We start from the raw sequence: 21091 nt of genomic DNA, 5'->3' as shown, positions 1-21091 counted from the left end.
TCGCCATCTTCCTGGGCCGACACGGGCTTCGAATGATGCTCCTCCGGTGGTGGCGAGGTGGTGGTAGTGGTGGCGTGTGTGTGTGCGCGTGCGCACGTGTGTGGTGGGTGGGGGGCGGGGTTGGGAGGGGGTTGTGGTTGGGTTGTGGAGGGGGTTGAGATGAGTGATTTATGCGTGTGCATGTAGAGCAGAATGCGTACGTCATTGGGCTTTCGTCTGGATATATGTACCCCACTTCTATCATTAATGAAGACTACAGTGGATCTTTCATTCATTATGTTATTTACTTTTCACTTCAAACATTTTTTTTGTTATGTTACAAAAGTACAGACAAATGTGCTTAGCCACGTGGAGCACAAAGTCCAGCAGAAACTCTATCCTAACAACTGGGGTCCGGCCGCCACATCATCCCTCAACCGTAAAGCGTGCCTTTTACTCACCCTTGTCCTCGCGGAAGACGCGACAGCGAGCTTTCTGTTAGCACTACTACCTGCTCCACGTCACAGGACCCCATCCGAGGCGTCGGCTCCCGATCCGACGGCTCAGAGGGCCAACGACCCGCTGTCCCGCCTCGTCCCCCCGCCTGCTGCTCCCGTGCTTCTCCCTCTAAAACCCACGCGCTCCTCTTCCTGCACTCTCGTCTCGTGTTCCTCGGCATCTCCCTCCCTCCTTCCTCGGCCTTGGGTCTCACGCCCTCTCGTCAACCGCGGCGGCGGCGGCGGCGGCGAACAGCGTTCCTCTCTCCTCGGCGTCGGGTCTCCCGTCCGCCAGGTAAGGCCGCTTGCTAATGCCTCCTCGCCCTCCCGCTCCCGCCTGGATCTCCAGCAAGCAGTTTCAGAGTTTCAGATTCAGTCGTCGGCTCGTTGCTAGTTAGAATTGTGATTTCGTGGCGATTGGTTTGATTGTTTGCCAGTGCTGGACGCGGCATGACGGGACATGCCGCTGGTTCGGTGGTATGTAAGAATTGCAGAGCCCATATTTGCTAAATTTATCTGGCATCCAGGCTTTTCTCATTCGTCGGGATTCTAGGCTGACGATCATTGCGTGCTAAGTAGTCATCATAACAATATGAGTTGTTAGCCTTCATATTTGTCATTGGTGAAAATTACAGTGGCTAACTACTACTCCCTCCGGCCCTAGTATAAAGTTGTACCGGAGTTGAGACACTTATTTTGGGACGGACGGAGTACTAGTTTTCTCCGACCAATTATCCGGTGCGTGATTCATCTCTGTACGTTACTGAGATGAACAGGAGAACAATTCAGATATTTGCGAATCATATGCTTTATTTCATGCAGATTGGTTCTAGCAAGCGGTTGCTCGTATGATGCAGATCGCTCGCCCAATTATCTGTGATTTAGAATTATGATTATTCGATGTAGCAAACATAGATCCTGCCTGCGCATTTTGAATCAAGACTCCTGTGATGATTTAAACTGAACTCTGTGTTTTACCTTGAATTTTAATCTTACCGTACCCTGAATATATGTTACAATGTTGGTAGCTTCACTTGTGTTCCAGTCAAATAGACTCTTCTTAACTTAATCATAATCAATTGTTGCCTGTGATGCTATATTAGTTCTACCAAGTTGAGGGTTTCATTAAGTTTCCCAGATTACTTTGTACTTCAGTTTTCTGTTTGCATTGAGAAATGTTGATTTATTTTTCTTTTCCTCAACACAGGACCATGGCTGGCGGTTTTAGAGTGCTGCATCTTGTCAGGCCCTTTCTGGGTTTCTTACCGGAAGTACAGAGTGCTGATAGGAGAATTCCTTTCAGAGAAAAACTCATCTACACTGTTATTTCCCTCTTCATTTTCCTAGTGTGCAGCCAGCTCCCGCTCTATGGCATCCATTCAACTACTGGAGCTGACCCTTTCTACTGGTTGCGTGCTATTCTTGCATCAAACCGTGGTACTGTTATGGAGCTGGGTATCACTCCAATTGTGACATCTGGAATGGTGATGCAACTTCTGGTAGGATCAAAGATCATTGAAGTTGACAACAGTGTGAGAGAGGATCGTGCACTTCTGTAAGTACTAAAATGGCAAAATCTCCTTGTTGTATACTCCCTCCATCCCAAAATACTTGTCGGAGAAATGATTAAAAATAGATGTATCTACAACTAAAATACATCTAGATACATCCACTTGTCCGACAAGTATTTCCGGACGGAGGGAGTACTATTCATTGATTATGTTTCCATAATCTGATCAGTACAAAGTCTAACATCTATTCAAGGAATAACCAGTGGAACTAATTCAAGATTCCTCACTCTTATTTCCTGTATCCGATGTTGGTCTTCTTATGCATGGTACCTTTTCTTACTCAGGAATGGTGCACAAAAGTTGCTTGGTATCCTGATTGCTATTGGAGAAGCTGTGGCATATGTCTTGTCTGGAATGTATGGCAGTGTAAGCCAACTAGGAACAGGGAATGCTATTCTCATTATACTTCAGCTTTTCTTTGCTGGCATCATTGTCATCTGTCTGGATGAACTTCTCCAGAAAGGATATGGTTTGGGTTCTGGCATCTCTCTATTCATCGCTACCAACATCTGGTAACCTTACTGAGTTTTATTTCTCTTCGGTCATTAAAATATTGCTCTGTGATTCCTTGGCTCATGGTAAACTTTTGTCATACAGTGAGAATATCATCTGGAAGGCGTTTAGCCCCACAACCATCAACAGCGGACGTGGTGCTGAATTTGAAGGGGCTGTCATTGGATTGTTCCATCTGTTGATTACCAGAACTGACAAAGTCCGTGCCCTACGGGAGGCTTTCTACCGCCAGAATCTTCCAAACGTGACCAACTTACTTGCTACTGTCCTGGTCTTCCTCATTGTTATCTATTTCCAAGGCTTCCGTGTTGTGCTTCCAGTGAGATCAAGGAATGCCCGTGGGCAGCAGGGTTCATATCCAATTAAACTGTTTTACACATCAAATATGCCCATCATTCTGCACTCTGCACTGATTACCAACCTCTACTTTATATCTCAGGTACTAATTTTGATTCTAGTGCTTTTGTTCTAAATTGCTGTATGTATGTGAAAGTGCTAACACGTTTTTATTGCTATTGCAGCTTCTTTACAAGAAGTTCAGTGGCAACTTCTTGGTTAACCTTCTCGGTATATGGAAGGAATCTGAGTATTCAGGCCATTCTATCCCCGTTGGTGGTCTTGCATACTATGTAACTGCCCCATCAAGGTGGATAACTAGTTTTTTTTTTACATTAACACCTACCTGTTCTTATCATGCTTTTGGTTTCTTTTACTCCGTCACAACACACACTGTTCTTGATGTACTTATCTGAACATGTTGGAAACCATGCAGTTTGGCTGATGTTGTCGCAAATCCATTCCATGCGCTGTTCTATGTGGTCTTCATGCTGTCAGCTTGCGCTCTCTTCTCAAAGACATGGATTGAAGTTTCGGGTTCGTCAGCGAGGGATGTTGCTAGGCAGCTCAAGGTAAATGCACTTTGTACATATAGCATATAGTTGCTAATTCTAGCTGTATATAGTTTTAATTATGCTTTGACATATATCCTACCCGTTAAACAAGTGGAAGTGAAGTTCTTTCATCTACTTCTTACTGTTACTGGCTCTGTTGCATTGTAAATTGTAGTTTGTGCAATTTATTCAAAATGTTACTGATCGATGCCATTTTGTATTTTACATTTACCCATAGAATGCCACAAGAAATTACATAGACAAGGCTGGTCTTTCGTCCTCTATGATGCAGGATCTGTATCTGTCATTTATTGTTTTTGTAAGATTCAGTAAACAATACAGTATCATATATGGTATTACACTGTATTGTTCTGAAGTCTGAACAGTAACATGTTTAGTATGGGCACCATATAGCTTTATCATACGATACATTTGAAGTACAACAAATGAAGAATCTACAGCTGATTTTATAGATCATTGAACCAATAACATTAGTCTTCAAGGGACTTCGTTTGCAAGAATATCTCTGAGGGATATTAGTTTACAGTGCCATTAGTTTGTGTATCTAATATTTTTGTACAAGATCTGTTACCATTATTATTTGCCTTCTGAGCTTAGAAGCTTCAGTCAATATGCTAGGGGCGTATCTAGACAAATCTAAAACATGTAATATGGATCGGAGGGAGTACCATTTGTAGCTACAGTCTTAGTTAACTAAAACTGTCATGTGCACTGATCTACTGCTTATAGTTGGTTTTGCACGTGAATAATCACTACGCAAGAGCTACCCGAAATCTTCTAACTTTGGCAACTGAACAGGAACAACAAATGGTGATGCCAGGCCATCGCGAGTCAAACTTGGAGAGGGAGTTGAACAGATACATCCCCACTGCTGCTGCATTTGGAGGAGTCTGCATTGGCGCGCTGACTGTCCTAGCTGATTTCATGGGTGCAATCGGTTCAGGAACCGGTATACTGCTCGCTGTCACCATCATATACCAATACTTCGAGACGTTCGAGAAGGAAAGGGCGACCGAGCTTGGTTTCTTCGGCTTCTGATCAAGGACTTCAATATGGTGTTATTGCTAGCTGGATCTTGTTGCAAGCCGTGATACTGTCTGGGGACCTTGGATTTAGAAATTGTAGCAGAGTCTGCGCGTGTGTGTTTTGAGGCGCATGGTGGCATGTACATCGGCCAAGTGCAGCCATGGCCAATTAGCCACCATGTGTTTGTGTTCAGTGGTCTACTGAGTTTTGGTTATCTTAGTAACCTGATATGTTGCAGTTACTTTTGAAGTAAAATTGTACATTAGTTTTCTTTACTTTGTGGCAATCCTCCGTAGTCCATACTAACCTCTCTGAATTTGCCAGCAGTTGCTAAACTTTCTGATATATGGTTAACTGCATCCGAGAATGTCTGCTCAGTAAAAATCGATATGCTAGATGACTGAACATGATTCCAACTCGAAGTGTCATAGTGATGGACGCCTGCAAATTATTACTACATCCTAATTGAAGTTCTGGGTTTTTAAAACATCAAACTTCGTTAAGTTTGATCACATCTATAGAAAATGATTTTCTTTTTGAATAAAAGGGTTTTCCCCCGATTCCCAGATTGAATGAAACACAACGAAGCATCATGTGTCCTTGAATCAAGATGACCTGGTCTTTGTTAGTCTGTGTTCTGGATCGGCTTGGATTTAGTTAGTCTGTGTCCGTGGATCAACAGGTTGGATCCTTCCGTTCTATGCTTCTTTTCATCAGCGACGGTTGTCGTTTTGGTGCATTGGTTTTTTTGAGGTCTTTGGCACAACGACTTTCTGACTGTCTACAACAAGGTTTGTCCAGATTCGGTGAAGAAGGGCAATGACGGTGGTTTCGCCTAAGCTCTATGAACATGGATATAATTTCTATTACTTCTTGTGTTGTTTGTATTGCCATCTGGTTCGATGAATAAATCAGAATATTTTCTGGAAACAATATACAATTTTCAAAGTTTAGGGCCTCATTTTGCATTTTGTCTCGGAGCCCTAAATTCCTGGAGACGGCCGTAGTCTCCACCTGACGAGTCAGCATCCACCTCCAGCTTCGCCTACAGCTGCAGCTGACTGCTTGCCGGCAGGGCTCAGTGTGTCATCGTCGTTGATGTCATGGATGCTCGGCCGCTTGCACTCGTTGCGGCGTAGCTTCTGCTGCCTGATGCTGTACTTTTGGTAGTGGCTCGCGATCTGGGACGCGTTCCTCGTCGGCACGAACTCCCGGGCCAGCTTCTGCCACTTGCCTACGCCGTGTTCTTTGATCCCCGCCAAGAACAGCCTGCGGATACTCAGGTGAATCAGCATTGGTCGGGGGCTCGGGACCAAGGGTGTAATTCCTTCGTTTGATTCTTGTGCCAAGAATTCGAAATTAGTGATAAAACAACATCTAAGAGTTCAAGCTAATTAAAATGGAAATTGTAAAAATCTCATGTCAGATTTAGGCATGGCAAATCGAGCGTTTTTCATGGCAATTTATATTGACGCAATGATGGCAAATTTAATTTACAAGCACACTATTTTCTGACAAAAAATGAACTAGGACACCGTGCTCGTTAATTAAACTTTTCATCCTCAATGATCATAAGTTGCTATTAAAAAACGTTCGACTTCTCATGCTTAAAAATCCGACATTAGTTGGATATTCGGGTCCAATTCAAAACCAATTCCATAAAAAAAAACTAACCAGGCAGGCAATTGCGATATACGTACTAGATTATTATTTTTGCGAAATAGAAATACTGGATTATTAGGTCTCCTAGCACGACAGACTACGTACCTGTGCTCGTCTGGGGTCCATGGCACGGCCCTGTTTTTCTCCTGAGCAGAGTCCTTCGCTTTCCTTCCACGTTTCCGCGTCCCTCCCACTCCCAGCATATCGCCGCCAGCCGAGCGCGCCGGTGCGCCGGTGCCCTCTCCAACCCCAGCCCCGGCCCCTGCCGACGCCGCCTCGCCATCTGCCGGTGCGCCAGCATCCTCCTTTCCACCGGTCCGCTCACCATGGCCGACGGTCAGCGCATGGCCAGCAGGCTGCTGCAAATCCCACTCGGGCGGCGTCTCCACCCGTGGCGCCTCAAGCACGCGCCGCAGCTCGGCAGCCACGGACTCGTACCGCCGGCGCGCCTCGTCCGGAGTCTTGTCGCCGAGGTGCACGGCGATGCGATCCCATTGCGGGTACTCCATGCGAAGGAGCAGCAGCTCCAGCAGTTTGTCCTGCTGTCGCGTCCAGCCGGACGGCTCGGGCGCCGGCGGGTGCGAGTTAGCTGGTGGTGGCGGGTCGACGTGCATGGCTGAGGAGGCTGGTAACCAGGCCGCCGGAACGCCGTCGTCAGTTGCACGCGTGGTATATGGAACCTTGTTGTAGGCTGGCGGCTTGTTATTATTTGTGCAAGTTAAAGCTCCTGGCGGCAGCGGCGGCGGACACCAGCGTTGTTAACCGTTTAGGCACGCAGTTTAGGGTTTCGAAGAAAAAGAAAAACAGTTCGTCTAATTCACATCTAGATGTTTTTTAAGGATGTTATATCTAAGCTCTCACAAATATATAATGCAGCAACAAAAAACAAAAAAATTAGGGAAAAAAGACCACAAATAGAATGGACATCAGCTTAGATATGACATAACTATGCTACATCTAGATGTGTCTTAGACAGACCCAAAGAAAAAACACGATTTTGGGATGAATCCGACTCAGCGAACCGATTCTTCTCTTTCGCCCGGTCTATTGCACCCGCCTCCAAAGCGAGGGTTCCCCGTCTGCACCGCGAACCCTACACACCTCCACCGCCTCTCGCTTCCTTCTCAAGCACCTCCTCGCCACGCCTCCAGCTTGCACCACTGCCCCTGCCCCGCCTTGCTCCTGCTCCCTAGCGCCATCACCCCCCGTCCTCACTCTCACAAGGCGGAATATCAATGACGAGAGCTTCCTCCTCAAAGCTTTCGTCCCGCTTTATATCTAAAGCAACCACACAATAATGTACACAACCGAACGATACTATCGTGGGGAGACCCACTTACAAAGAAGATAAAAAAACATGAAACTAGAACAAGCCTAACACCAAGCCGGGGCCCGACAAAAGACACCTGAGCACCACGACAACGCCCTCAAGAAGATGACGGCGTGAAGCGTCGCCGTTGCCGAGTCCAACCACGACTAGAGTTTTCACCCGCCGCTCTGGCACATGGACGAGGTCCATGACGACGTCTTCAAGAAGCACGTGACACCCACGGGCATCGCCGTCCCCGACGCTAGAAACGCAAAGCCTTCGCTCGGACACTCACCACCACCACAAGAGGTGTGTCAATCACCACCGCGACGAGGGTCGACTCATCCACACCAGATCTGAGCACTGCTAGAGCAGACCAGGGCCTCCCAGTACTACACCTCTTGCCGCCCACACGACCAAGAGGTGCAGCCACCAAGGGGCCTGCCGGAAAGCCAACCATGGAGCCCGCCATCCAGGACCACCGCCTCGGCATCCATGCCCCTAGGCACCGTCAACCATCGCCATCATGACCACCCAACCCTGATAGTAGAACTGAAAGGCACCGCCTTTCACCTCCAGCCTGGCATCAGCCACCGAGCTTGGGTTGGCGTCAAACGCCCACACCTGTATCCCCTGTCGGTCCCGGTGGATAGCATAGTGACTACCGATGGCAGTCGCAAAGCCCGCTTGAGCGGCACTAAATCTTAGATCAACGACGCCGATCCGAACGATGATACAATCGTGCCCAAAGAGCGAAAACCCAGACCGACGCCACCAACCGGTAGAAAGCAAGAGGACCATAACGCGAAGGATTGCACCAGCGCGGACCAAGTCAGCCCCAAACACCTGCGCGCCGCCGGACATCGCCCACCAGCACGGACCAGGAACCCCGCCACCACCCTTACACTGACACCATAACGCGTGGACAGCTCCCCAAACAACCCACAAACCCTAGCTCAACGTCGATAGAGATGCCAATGGTCTGGTGGTGCCTCCGACCAATTATGAGACAACACCACCAGGAGGAGCAAAGACTGCCGCATCAGATCTGGTTGTTTAGATGCCGACGGGGACACCCAAGGCAGCCGGCAACTCTGGCCGCCTGGGCAGCCGCAAAAGGCCAGCCTTGCCCTCCATAGCCACCTAGATCCCCATCATGTCCAGCCGAGACGAGCTCCACCAAGGAACTGCTGGTCCCCACATCCACACGTCCACAACCAAAGGAAGCAACAACCGGAGCAATGCACTCGTCTCAGCCCCCCCCCCCCCCCGCGCTCAGGCCCCTCCAGCCCATGCATCGCCCTGTGTGAGGACCACACCTGGCCACCAACACTTCCATGCACCGCATGAGCCTCCACCCGAATATGTGCCAAATCTGAAGGAAATATGCCCTAGATGCAATAATAAAGTTGTTATTTTATATTTCCTTATTCATGATAAATGTTTATTATTCATGCTAGAATTGTATTGATCGGAAACCTAAATACATGTGTGAATACATAGACAAACACTGTGTCCCTAGTAAGCTTCTACTTGACTAGCTCGTTAATCAAAGATGGTTAAGGTTTCCTAACCATGGACATGAGTTGTCATTTGATAACGAGATCACATCATTGGAGAATTATGTGATGGACAAGACCCATCCCTTAGCTTAGCATATTGATCGTTTAGTTTTATTGCTATTGCTTTCTTCATGTCAAATACATATTCCTTCGACTGTGAGATTATGCAACTCCCGGATATTGGAGGAATGCCTTGTGTGCTATCAAACGCCACAACGTAACTGGGTGATTATAAATATGCTCTACAGGTATCTCCGAAGGTGTTTGTTGAGTTGGCATAGATCAAAATTAGGATTTTTCACTCCGAGTATCGGAGAGGTATCTCTGGGCCATCTCGGTAATACACAACATAAGAAGCCTTGCAAGAAAAGTGACTAATGAGTTAGTTGCAGGATGATGTATTACGGAACGAGTAAAGAGACTTGCCGGTAACGAGATTGAACTAGGTATGAAGATACCGATGATCGAATCTCAGGCAAGTAACATACCAATGGACAAAGGGAATTACATATGTTGTCATAATAGTTCGACCGATAAAGATCTTCATAGAGTATGTAGGAGCCAATATGAGCATCCAGGTTCCGCTATTGTTTATTGACCAGAGAGGTGCCTCAGTCATGTCTACATAGTTCTCGAACCCGTAGGGTCCGCATGCTTAACGTTCGATGACGATATAATATTATATGAGTTATGTGATTTGCTGACCTGTGGGGACCCCGACTCATAAGTCGTGATCACCGAATGCACGTGTACAGTGATCCCAGAGATCAATGCTCACTGAACAAACATAAGCTGAATAACAAGAGTCTTACATCCATACATACCGTCTTACATAAATTATGACCATTATGGTCAAGTCTTGAGTATAACATTGCAGCGGAAATCTTCGTCAATAACTTGGACCCATGCCATCTGCCTTAACCCTACAGGCATTCTGACTAGAAAGCGTCCTAGCTCGCATGTCCGTCACCAAGGTACTCTTCATTATATCTTGTCTTTCATGCCTGGCCAATAAAATAACCAGTGGCAAGCTAATGAGTACTTTGAATGTACTCGCAAGCAACCCATGATTTGGTTCGAGTAACAATGCAATTGTAAAACAAGTAAGCTACCTAGCTTCACGCTAGTTGAGAAGTCCTATCAATTTGTGAGATATGCATCAATGGACATGGGTAACCTTGAGAACAAGTTACAGATATCAACATAAATAGAGTTTGGATCAATGCCATTTCATTCAACATGTCAAGTCACCACCTCGACACAAATAGTTTTCTTCCACACACACATGCACCGAGATTGTAAAATTTCTAGACATAGTTTAAGTAGCACCTCCCAACTATCCATGACCATGGACACGGCTATTCGAATAGTTTGACACTCTGCAGAGGTTGCACACTTTACCCACAAGATCCGGGAAGCTTTCGTGTCATCCACGATCCCGCAGTACCTCAAGTACTCGGGGAAGCACTCGATCATTACCTTTCCCTAGACGACACTAACATAGGGTCCACTCGTTGATACACAGCCCTCTCGTATAAGAAAAAGATTGTGGGACTCTGCCCTTTTCACATTATCACGCATACACGAAGGGACCAACGGTGTGTCCCGTGCCCTGTGAAAACAGTCATGGCCGCCTATCCAAGCACGATCCCGTCCCGAGAGTGACCTCAAGTCACCCCCGTCACTAGTAATGTGGGCACCATGCTAGTATCAGCCTAAGTAATCAATAATGCCCTGTACCATAAAGGGGTAGAGTGGTTGCACATGTTTGGTTGGGACGGTAATCACACATAAATCTAATCCATCATTTTACACACACACCAAAATCTCTCTTCGGTACATCACTTCTTCCTCAAGTGGTGACCATAGTTCAACATCTCCCAAGGGAATTAGGGGCACCCGATGGGGTTTTCGAAAGAATGTAACTAAGGGAGTCCTGGATTTGGGGGTGTCCGGATGACCGGACTATAACCTTTAGCCGGACTCCTCGACTATGAAGATACAAGATTGAAGACTTCGTCCCGTGTCCAGATGGGACTTACCTTGGCGTGGAAGGCAAGCTTGGCGATATGGATATGTAGATCTCCTCCCATTGTAACCGACTCTGTGTAACCCTAGCCCTCTCCGGTGTCTATATAAACCGGAGGGTTTTAGTCCGTAGGACGAACAACAATCATACCATAGGCTAGCTTCTAGGGTTTAGCCTCTCTGATCTCGTGGTAGATCTACTCTTGCACTACCCATATCATCAATATTAATCAAGCAGGAGTAGGGTTTTACCTCCATCGAGAGGGCCCGAACCTGGGTAAAAACATCGTGTCCTTTGTCTCCTGTTACCATCCGCATAGACGCACAGTTCGGGACCCCCTACCCGAGATCCGCCGGTTTTGACACCGACATTGGTGCTTTCATTGAGAGTTCCTCTATGTTGTCATCTTTAGGCCCGATGGCTCCTCCGATCATCAACAACGATGCGATTCAGGGTGAGACTTTTCTCCCCGGACAGATCTTCGTATTCGGTGGCTTTGCACTGCGGGCCAATTCGCTTGGCCATATGGAGCAGATCAAAAGCTACACCCTGGCCTTCAAGTCAGATTTGGAAGTTTGAACTACATGGCTGACGTTCGTGGAGACTTGATCTTCGACGGGTTCGATCCACAGCCGAGCGTGCCGCACTGTCACGATGGGCATGATCTAGCTCTGTCGCCGAACAGTGCCCAGGAGGCCGCACCAGTGTCCGCTCCGACCCTTAGCTCAAAGTCGACTGCGCCAATCTAGGACGGGTGGTTGAACACCGCCTCAGGGGCTGCAATCTCTACGGCGATCGAGCCGAACACCAGCCTTGTCCTCTGCGAAGCCCGTGACTCCAAGGTGCCGGACTCCTCCCCGGACTCCGAACCTTCCGCGCCCCTGCCGACCGAATCCGATTGGGCGCCGATCATGTAGTTCGCCGCCGCGGACATCTCTCAACACTCGCCCTTCGATGACATTCCGAATTCACTAAAGTCTCTCTCTTTATCAGGAGAGCCCTAGCCGGACTATGGTCAGCAAGGATGGGATGCGTATGACGAAGAAATTCAAAGCCCACCCACCACTCACTTCGTAGCCACTGTCGATGATTTAACCGACATGCTCGACTTCGACTCCAAAGACATCGACGGTATGGACGACAATGTAGGAGACGAACAGGAACCAGCACCTATAGGGCACTGGACAACCACCTCATCTCACGATGTATACATGGTGGACACACCTAAAAGAAACGACGACGAGGAACAAAGGGACGCAACGAGGGATCGTTCCCTCAAAAAGCAGTCAAAGCGGCGGCGTAAGCGCCGCTCCAAACCCCACCTCGAAAGAGACAATAGCCATACAGACCCAGCCACAGAGCAGGGCAAACCGGCGGATGACGAACATGCCATCGAGCAACCGTCCGAACAGGGCAACTTGGGTAAACAAACCGAACAACCCGTCCACGGTGAAGATAATAGTCCATACGACCTCACGCCGGACAAGTTGCTGGAGCAGAAGAACCTCCACAAAAGGCTCGTCGCCACTGCGCGTAGCCTGAAAAAGCAGAAGCGGAAGCTCAAAACAGCGGAAGATGCACTCAGAATTAGATGGGGCAAAGTACTCAACACCGCAGACAAATACGGCGACAGTCGCCACACAAAGATCTATCCGAAGCGAAAATTACTGCCAGAATTTGATGAGGCGGCCTTAGAGCCCTTGCAATCAAAAAATAAGGAAGACACCCGGTCGGATAAACAACCCCATGGCCAAGATAGAGCGGCAAATGGCGCCGCACACAAGCCGGCATGCGATACACACAAGGATTCGCATCAAAAAGACGGCCCAGCCAGATCTATCTACGGGCCAAGAAAGCAAGCTCTAGTAAGCAATGCAACACAACAAGTATCCCAACATCACGGCACACCCAAATATAGGGGTGCCGCACACCCTCTATGTTTCACCGATGAGGTGTTGGACCATGAATTTCCAGCGAGATTCAAGCCCGTAAACATAGAGGCATACAACGGAACAACAGACCCTGGAGTCTGGATTGAGGATTATATCCTCCACATACACATGGCTAGAGGAAATGACCTCCACGCCATAAAATACTTACCCCTCAAGCTCAAAGGGCCAGCCCGACATTGGCTTAAAAGCCTTCCCGAAAACACCATCGGAAGTTGGGAAGAGCTCGAGGATGCTTTTCGGGCAAATTTTCAAGGGACCTATATCCGACCTCCCGATGCAGACGATCTAAGTCATATAACTCAACAACCCGGAGAGTCAGCCCGGAAACTCTGGAATAGATTTCTTACTAAAAAGAACCAGATAGTCGACTGTCCGGACGCTGAAGCCTTAGTAGCTTTCAAACACAGCGTTCGATACGAATGGCTCGCCAGACACCTCGACCAAGAAAAGCCAAGAACAATGGCCGCATTAACAAGCCTCATGACCCGCTTTTGCGCAGGAGAGGATAGCTGGTTGGCAAGAAGTAGTACCAGCGACCCAAGTACATCCAAAGTTAGGGATGGAAACAGGAAACCGCGACGTAGCAAGGACCAGTGCCGGACCAAGGGAAACAGCCCGAAGAGCACAACAGTCAACGCCAGATTCAAAAGCTCTCGGCAGAATCATAAAAAGCTGCCCCTCAAGGATAACAGGGACGAGCTACCTAACCTAAACAAAATCTTGGACAAAATATGCCAAATCCACAGTACTCCCGGGAAGCCTGCAAACCATACCCACAGAGATTGTTGGGTCTTCAAGCAATCCGGCAAACTCAACACCGAACACAAGGGGCTCGACATACCAAGCGAGGACGATGACGAACCCCACAAGCAGAGCACCGAAGAACAAAAGAAGTTCCCATAAGAAGTCAAAACAGTAAACTCACTTCACGTGACAAAAGGGAAAAACTGAGTGGCGCCTATAGAGATACGCGCCATACGGCCTGTCCTAGAGGAGTCCCGCCACTGGTTGTTAAAACCAATCACCTTCGACCATCAGGATTACTCTAGAAGTATCCGGAACGCAGGCTGGACTGCCTTGATATTAGATCCGATAATTGGCGGACTCCACTTTACACAAGTCCTAATGGACGGCGGCAGTGGTCTAAACCTGCTATATCAGGACACAATTCGCAAAATGGGGATAAACCCAACAAAAATTCGCTATGGCAACACTTCCTTTCAAGGGGTAACGCCAGGCCCAGATACCCATTGTACGGGTTCTCTCCTGTTGGAAGTTATGTTCGGCTCCCCCGACAACTTCCGCCGTGGAAAGCTAACCTTCCACATCGCCCCATTTACAAGTAGCTATCAAGCACTACTGGGACGCAAAGCTTTCGCCCGCTTTAACGCAATACCGCATTATGCATCCCTTACGCTTAAAATGCCCGGTCCACGAGGCATCATCTCATTAAAGGGAAATATCCAGTGTTCCTCGAGCGCGGAAGACTGTGCGGCTGCCTTGACAGCCACACACTAAACTGGCTTCACTAATCAAAGCACCTAAACAGGTCGTTCAGACCCCGGACATGGCTAGACGAGTCCGGCGTAAACATACAAGGGCTTACTAGCCGCATACCCCCGTACAAGGGGCTCCGCGCGTGTACAACAAGAGACAATAAAGCTCAATTCTACCCATTTTCTGAATTATACTTTGTTTATTTAATATAACATATATTTTCGCACAATCTTTTTCAACTAAGTTCCTCTATTTTACAGATGAACACCGTGCTACACCCGTCCAGGATACGTCACAACGGAGACACATGCGCAGACGTGCAGTAGGGACCCGTTCCAAGGATTATTTTCAGATTAAGACCCTGCATAAACCTTTTTCACTGTCTCTTGTTGATACACATCCCCCGGTTTCTTGTTATAATTGAGGAGGAGGCTGGCGTCTTGGCATGTGGCCACGTCAGAATTTTGCGCGTACCTGGACACCAGGGGCTTCTTACCAAGGGCGTTGTTCAGCCCGTTTTCATAAAGACCGAATACCTTCGGGAGTGTTCGGCGTCGCGAGTTTGGCCTTATATGCATCAGCTCCGAATCATGTCTTTGGTCAAATGTTGGGTTTGCCCGGCTCCTGTGTTTTGCTGCCTTACGTTCCGCTCTATCGGCTAAGGTGGCACCAGTAGAACTACTGTGATTGTGCCCCGGTTCAGCCAGGCAAGCACCTCAGTAGAGAAAGCCGAAAACTGACTGTCATGATATAGCGTGAGACTGGTCAACCACTCGATGACCCGCCGGAATCTTTAGGATTCCTCCGCATTAACGAAGGGTCGTTTCCCGGCCAGGCACACACGCGCCCCGAATTCGGGTGAGCGCGGTGCCCCTAGGGGCTATATAGTAGCCCCACTGTCAAACTCCTATGGCTAAGTGAAAGTGATAAAGCATTATAGTCCGGTTGCCTAGTTCGCTGCGCTATCACCTCCTTAATAGGACCAAGACGTTGGATCAAGTGTGAAAATGCGCCTTCTGCGAACACCCCCGCATTATATGCGTGGGGGCTGAAGCCGAAGACTGCCATCTTTCAGGTTATATACACATATACATTAACGGCCGCACAGGAGGTATTCTAATTCTTGAAGGCACAAGTATAAAAAGCTTTTATATTCCATCGAAACATTGTTTTACAATAATACATGTTATTCATACATCCTTCGAGCACTGCGTCTCTATTAAACGAGCGCCCTGCAGAACTTCCTGAAAATAGTGCTCGGCAGGTACTCGGCTCTCGTCCGAATCTTGGGATGCAACAGCAATGGCCTTCATCTCCGCCCAGTATGTCTTGACACGGGAAAGAGCCATCTACGCACCCTCTATGCATGCTGACCTCTTCATTGCATTAATATGCGGCACCGCACCGAGGAACTGCTGCACCAAGCTAAAATAACTCTTCGGCTTGGGCCTTTTCGGCCACAGATGACTCACGACATACTTCATGGCGAGTCCGGACAACCTATTCAGCTCCGCCCTTGCGGCCAAACGATCGGTTAATGGAAGTGGGCGCTCTGGATTGTGGAACTATGACCAAAAAAGCTTTTCCACTTCGTGGTCCTTTTGATCGCAGAAGTGTTCGGCCGCGTCCGCGGCACTCGCCGCCAAGTCCAGATAAGTGGTCGCCGCACTCCACTGCCGGTCCAACGGAGCATATTTAGGATCCCCGAACTTCATTCGCAGCATAAAGGGCTTTCCAGCCGTGATATCTCCGGCCTGACGTAGCTCCTCCTTCATAGCTCTCATCGCAGAGCGAGTATCCTTGGCCATAGTAGTGACCTTCTCTAGGTCCTTCTGTGCCACCCGATCTTATTTTTCAAGAAGCTTGCAGCGGTTGGCAGCATTCTTCAACTTTACATCCATCTCGGCCATTTCCTTCTTGCTTTGGCAGTGAGCAGCCTGTTCGGCTTTCAGCTCTTCAGCCGCCTTTAAGGCAGCCGCATCGCTTTTCCTGGCCTGCTCCTTGGCTCGGGCAAGTTCCGCCCGAAGGTTCTCCATGGCAGCGGCACCATCTGCATCAAGCACACATGTTGTAAGGTACGGGCATGAAGCTCCTCTTACCAGGTGTCTTCGGAGAAATTACATACCTTGTGCCTCGTCCAGTCGCTTGTTGACAAGCGCGATGTCGGCATATGCCACGTCAAGTTGCGGCTTTAGCTCGGCAAATTCATCAGTCCGGCTAGCCACCGGACACTTCGCCAACTACATAGGAAAGGCGACATATTATACTTGAGATTCTGATCCTCGACGCACCGTCATTTTTGACAATGCACAGAGTCTCAGGGGCTACTATCTATACAGGGCGCATCTTATATATGCGGATCTGTCAAAAGGTACATCATTTCTCGTACCTCAAAACCTGTCAGTAAACTCCTGACGGCCTCGTACAACCCGCTCTCCGTGGATGAAATCCTTCTAATCACCGTATCCATCAACGCACGGTGTTCTTCTGAGATAGACGCTCGCCCGAGAAGATCCTTCAGCTCCTCCGACCATGCATCGGACGGTGCCGGACTCGTCCGATGGCCTTTTTCGAAGGCCGGACACAGAGGGCCTTGGGGGGCCATACGACTGCCTTCTGGCCCTGCCGGATTCGAAGAAACCCTCCGTGACGACACCTCAGGGTCGCCCGCCTCGCAAGGCGGTACGGCAGGGGGAGGCGTTCCGCTCTCCATCATCTCCGGACGAAGATCCCCTGAAGATGAGCTCTGCTGAGAAGGGCTGAGATCCGAACTACAAGGTAAAATTTCGGTTATCTTCCTCAGAAATAGAACAGGGATGTCCCTCATTTTAAAACCCCCCTCTTTACTTACGTCTCGGTGGAGAGCTGATCCCCTTGGGGGCGCAATGCGACCGAGGCACCCCCCGGCGCCGGACCCTCTGACAAAGATTTCTTCCCCCGCTTTGAGACCATGGCCTCCGGGTCTTCAGAGGCGGTCCTCTTCTTCCCCTGGTTAGAGGAATTCTCGATTCCTCCTTTCCTGACAGCCTCCTTCGGGGAGGCGGTAGCTTCCTTGTTCCCCTCTTCGCCTTCTTCCAAAGGCGCAACCTCCAGCATCCTGGTTAACACGGGATCCGACATAGTCTCAGGGAGGGGGGACCGGACACCTGATTAGCTTTGCTTTCGCTATCTACTCTTGTTTAAGGGACAACTCTTTTAACTGCAATTTTATGATAAATATACGGATAGCGTGTCCGGGTACAGGGCTACTTACTTGAGTATCCGGGCGATTGCAGCTTAGACCTGCGTCCTCGGGCGAGTCCGGACATATTGCTTGTGATCCGAAGAACAATTTGTACATATCCATGGGCGTCGCGCCCACAAAATGTTGGAGGGCTCGTGGTCCTTCCGGATTAAATTCCCACAGGCGGAGGGGGCGACGTTTGCAGGGCAGGATGCGGCGAATCAACATAACCTGCGTCACTACGGCCAGATTGATATCTCTTTCTAGGAGATCTCGAACGCGGCCCTGCAACAAGGGCACGTCCTTGGACGGCCCCCAGTTAAGCCCTTTATTGACCCATGACGCTAGCTGTGGTTGGGGACCCGAGCGAAAGGTAGGTGGCACCACACATTTGGTGCCCCTGGGAGCTGTGATATAACACCACTCTTGTTGCCATAAGCTGAACTCCTCTTGAAAAGAGCCCTCGGGCCGTGGAGCGTTGGCATGCTTGCTTATAACAGCACCTCTGCACTCTGCGTGCTGCCCCTCGATCATCTTCGGCTCTACTTTGAAGGTATTAAGCCACAATCGAAGTGAGGAGTAATACAGAGGAAGTCCTCGCACACGACAATGAACGATGAGATATGGAGGATGGACTCCGGAGCTAAGTCGTGAAATTCCAGCCCGTAATAAAACATGATCCCCCTCACGAAGGGGCCCGTCGGGAAGCCTAGCCCCTAAAGGAAGTGACACGCGAACACCACGCTCTCACCAGGCTTGGGAGTGGAAATAACCTGCCCTTGAGCAGGCAGCCTATGCGAGATTTCGCCGGTTAGATACCTGGCATCTCTTAGCTTTAGCACGTCTTCTTCCGTAACAGAGGAAGGCATCCACCGGCCTTGAAGGTCGGAGCCGGACATCATCGGAGGTACGAAGCGCCTGAATCTGGAGCTTTGGGTGTTGGAACTCAAGGTGAGAGGTGGATTTGATTGAGATAGAAAGAAAGGAGTCGAGCCTTGGTCTCTTTATAAAGAGGTTGAATACCAAGAGCCCTCCCCATGACCATTTGGGACTCGCCTTCGATTGAGGAGACATACCAACATGCATGATTGGGTTACTCACGCCCGTATTGGTGAGAATCCCGGAATAAGGGGACACAATCTCTACTTTGACAAGACGTGCCAAGGAAACCGCCTCGCTAAACGCACTGAGGTGGGACAGTAAAACGATTTGAATAAAGGCTTGGCTGTGGCGTGATGTCATGCTGCGTAATACGTCAGCAGATTAGATTTGTGCAAATATTATTCTCTCTACAGTGGTATGTGGAACTTGTTTTGCAGAGCCAGACACTATCCTTGTGTTCAAAATCTTCTATGAAGCATTCGGAGGAGGAACCCGCCTTGCAATGACGAACACAATCTGCGCGCCGGACTCATCGTCATTGAAGCTTGGTTTAGGGGCTACTGAGGGAGTCCCGGATTAGGGGGTATCCGGATGACCGGACTATAACCTTTGGCCGGACTCTTGGACTATGAAGATACAAGATTGAAGACTTCGTCCCATGTCCGGATGGGACTTTCCTTGGCGTGGAAGGCAAGCTTGGCGATATGGATATGTAGATCTACTCCCATTGTAACCGACTCTGTGTAACCCTAGCCCTCTCCGGTGTCTATATAAACCGGAGGGTTTTAGTCCGTAGGACGAACAACAATCATACCATAGGCTAGCTTCTAGGGTTTAGCCTCTCTGATCTTGTGGTAGATCTACTCTTGTACTACCCATATCATCAATATTAATCAAGCAGGAGTAGGGTTTTACCTCCATCAAGAGGGCCCGGACCTGGGTAAAAACATCGTGTCCCTTGTCTCCTGTTACCATCCGACTAGACGCACAGTTCGGGACCCCCTACCCAAGATCCGCCGATTTTGACACCGACAGGTGACCATAGTTCAACATCTCCCAAGGGCATTAGGGGCACCCGATGGGGTTTTCGAAAGAATGTAACCATGAAGAGTTCATGGTACACATGCATCATTATGCATCAACTAGTCTCTTGACAATGCAATCATGAACAAGGTAAAGTCATAAGTAGGGGTATGCATCATGTGGTGGTTCACAACAAGTTTACCACCGTCATATTTCATCATCATGCAATCGGAAAAAGGGTACCGATGAACAAGAGGGGTGTCATGGTCAAAGGGTTGCTTGCCTGGTTCATCAGAGTCTTCAAGTCTTCTGATCCTTCTCCAAATACTCCGTCTACTTTGTCAACTAACGTCGGAAACAATCACAATAAGCAACACAACAAGGAAAAAATAAAAGTGCTCTGAAAAATGTCAACTTATTTTTGTTAAATACTAGGAAGAAAACTAAGAATGGGAAAATTCTTTGTTTTGGATTTGGAGTTAGGGGACAAAGTAGTGGATTTTCAAACAGAGATTTTATTGCTCAAATTTGAATTTAAATTTGAACAGTACAGGAAAGTGTAATGGATGTGTACGAAAATTACACCAATAAATAGGTGGGATTATTCTAAGGTTTTAGGAGTTGGAATTATTGCATTTGGATAAATATTTCATCTGTGGAATTATTGAAGATTAACAGAAAAGAAAAAAGAGAAGGGGCACTATGCCTGCTGGGCCAGAACAACCACAACGCAGCAGGCCCAGAGGGGATTCAGCCCGCGCGAGGCCGCCACGTCGAAGGCGTAAAGGCAAAATACACCTTCAGCCGATGCAGTGAACCGATACGCGCGCGCGTGCGTTTTAAACCTGACGGGTGGGGCCCACCCGTCAGAGTGTGAGGCTGACCGACGGGCCCACGGCCGTCGTCGTCAACCTTGGTCCAGAGAGGGAGGCGAGCTCACCGGTGTCGCTGCGGGGCACGGTGGGGCAAATGGATGGCACCGGCGTGCTCTGCGTCGAGTTGCCGACCGGGAGGAGCTGAAGAGGGTCCCCGGGGTGGCCTGGTTCGCCGGCAATGAGATCATGGGGTGGAGGAGCCTCGGGTGTCGACGGCTCCAACCAATTCCGGCTGCAAATGAAGCGGGAAGAAGAGGGGAAATGGTCAGTGGTGGAAGGCGGTTTCATATCGGGGCGGAGGAGGAGCGGGGAAGGCCTGTATCGGGCGGATGACGGCGAGCCGCCGTGGCGGAGCTCGAGCTTGATCTCGAGCTCGAGAGCTTCTGGAGAGGAGTGGGAGGTGCAGGGGGTCGATTTGGAGCGTGTGGAGGTGAGTGGTGGGGAGGGAGAGGCTCGGGGAGGCCTCTAATTAGGTGGACGATGGTCCACTGTGGACCTGTGCGCCGGCGAGGTCGTTGCCGTCGCTACGGGTCATGGGGCTCGCTGGGAGGTGTCGGGGGTGCTCGTGGGGTTGGTCTAG

General features: G+C 49.0%; 2 protein-coding genes across 2 annotated transcripts; one reads left to right on the top strand and one right to left on the bottom strand.

Annotated features, from left to right (window-relative positions):
- Positions 1–598: 598 nt before the first annotated feature.
- Positions 599–4772, top strand: LOC123092987 (protein transport protein Sec61 subunit alpha). Its single transcript, XM_044514860.1, has 7 exons — positions 599–771; positions 1684–2031; positions 2332–2559; positions 2645–2999; positions 3082–3206; positions 3333–3468; positions 4270–4772. The coding sequence occupies exons 2-7, from the start codon at positions 1688–1690 to the stop codon at positions 4507–4509; spliced, it is 1428 nt and encodes a 475-aa protein (XP_044370795.1). The 5' UTR covers positions 599–771; positions 1684–1687; the 3' UTR covers positions 4510–4772.
- Positions 4773–5396: 624 nt separating this feature from the next.
- Positions 5397–6847, bottom strand: LOC123095068 (transcription factor MYBS1-like). The gene is made up of 2 exons (XM_044516897.1): positions 6265–6847; positions 5397–5766 (listed from the first exon to the last, which is right to left on the bottom strand). The coding sequence occupies exons 1-2, from the start codon at positions 6771–6773 to the stop codon at positions 5520–5522; spliced, it is 756 nt and encodes a 251-aa protein (XP_044372832.1). The 5' UTR covers positions 6774–6847; the 3' UTR covers positions 5397–5519.
- Between the last annotated feature and the right edge of the window lie 14244 nt (positions 6848–21091).

Source organism: Triticum aestivum, chromosome 4B (genome assembly GCF_018294505.1).
Source record: "Triticum aestivum cultivar Chinese Spring chromosome 4B, IWGSC CS RefSeq v2.1, whole genome shotgun sequence".
Classification (NCBI taxonomy): domain Eukaryota; kingdom Viridiplantae; phylum Streptophyta; class Magnoliopsida; order Poales; family Poaceae; genus Triticum; species Triticum aestivum.
The sequence above is the reverse complement of the archived record's forward strand: the minus strand, read 5'-3'. Positions and strand labels throughout refer to the sequence as shown.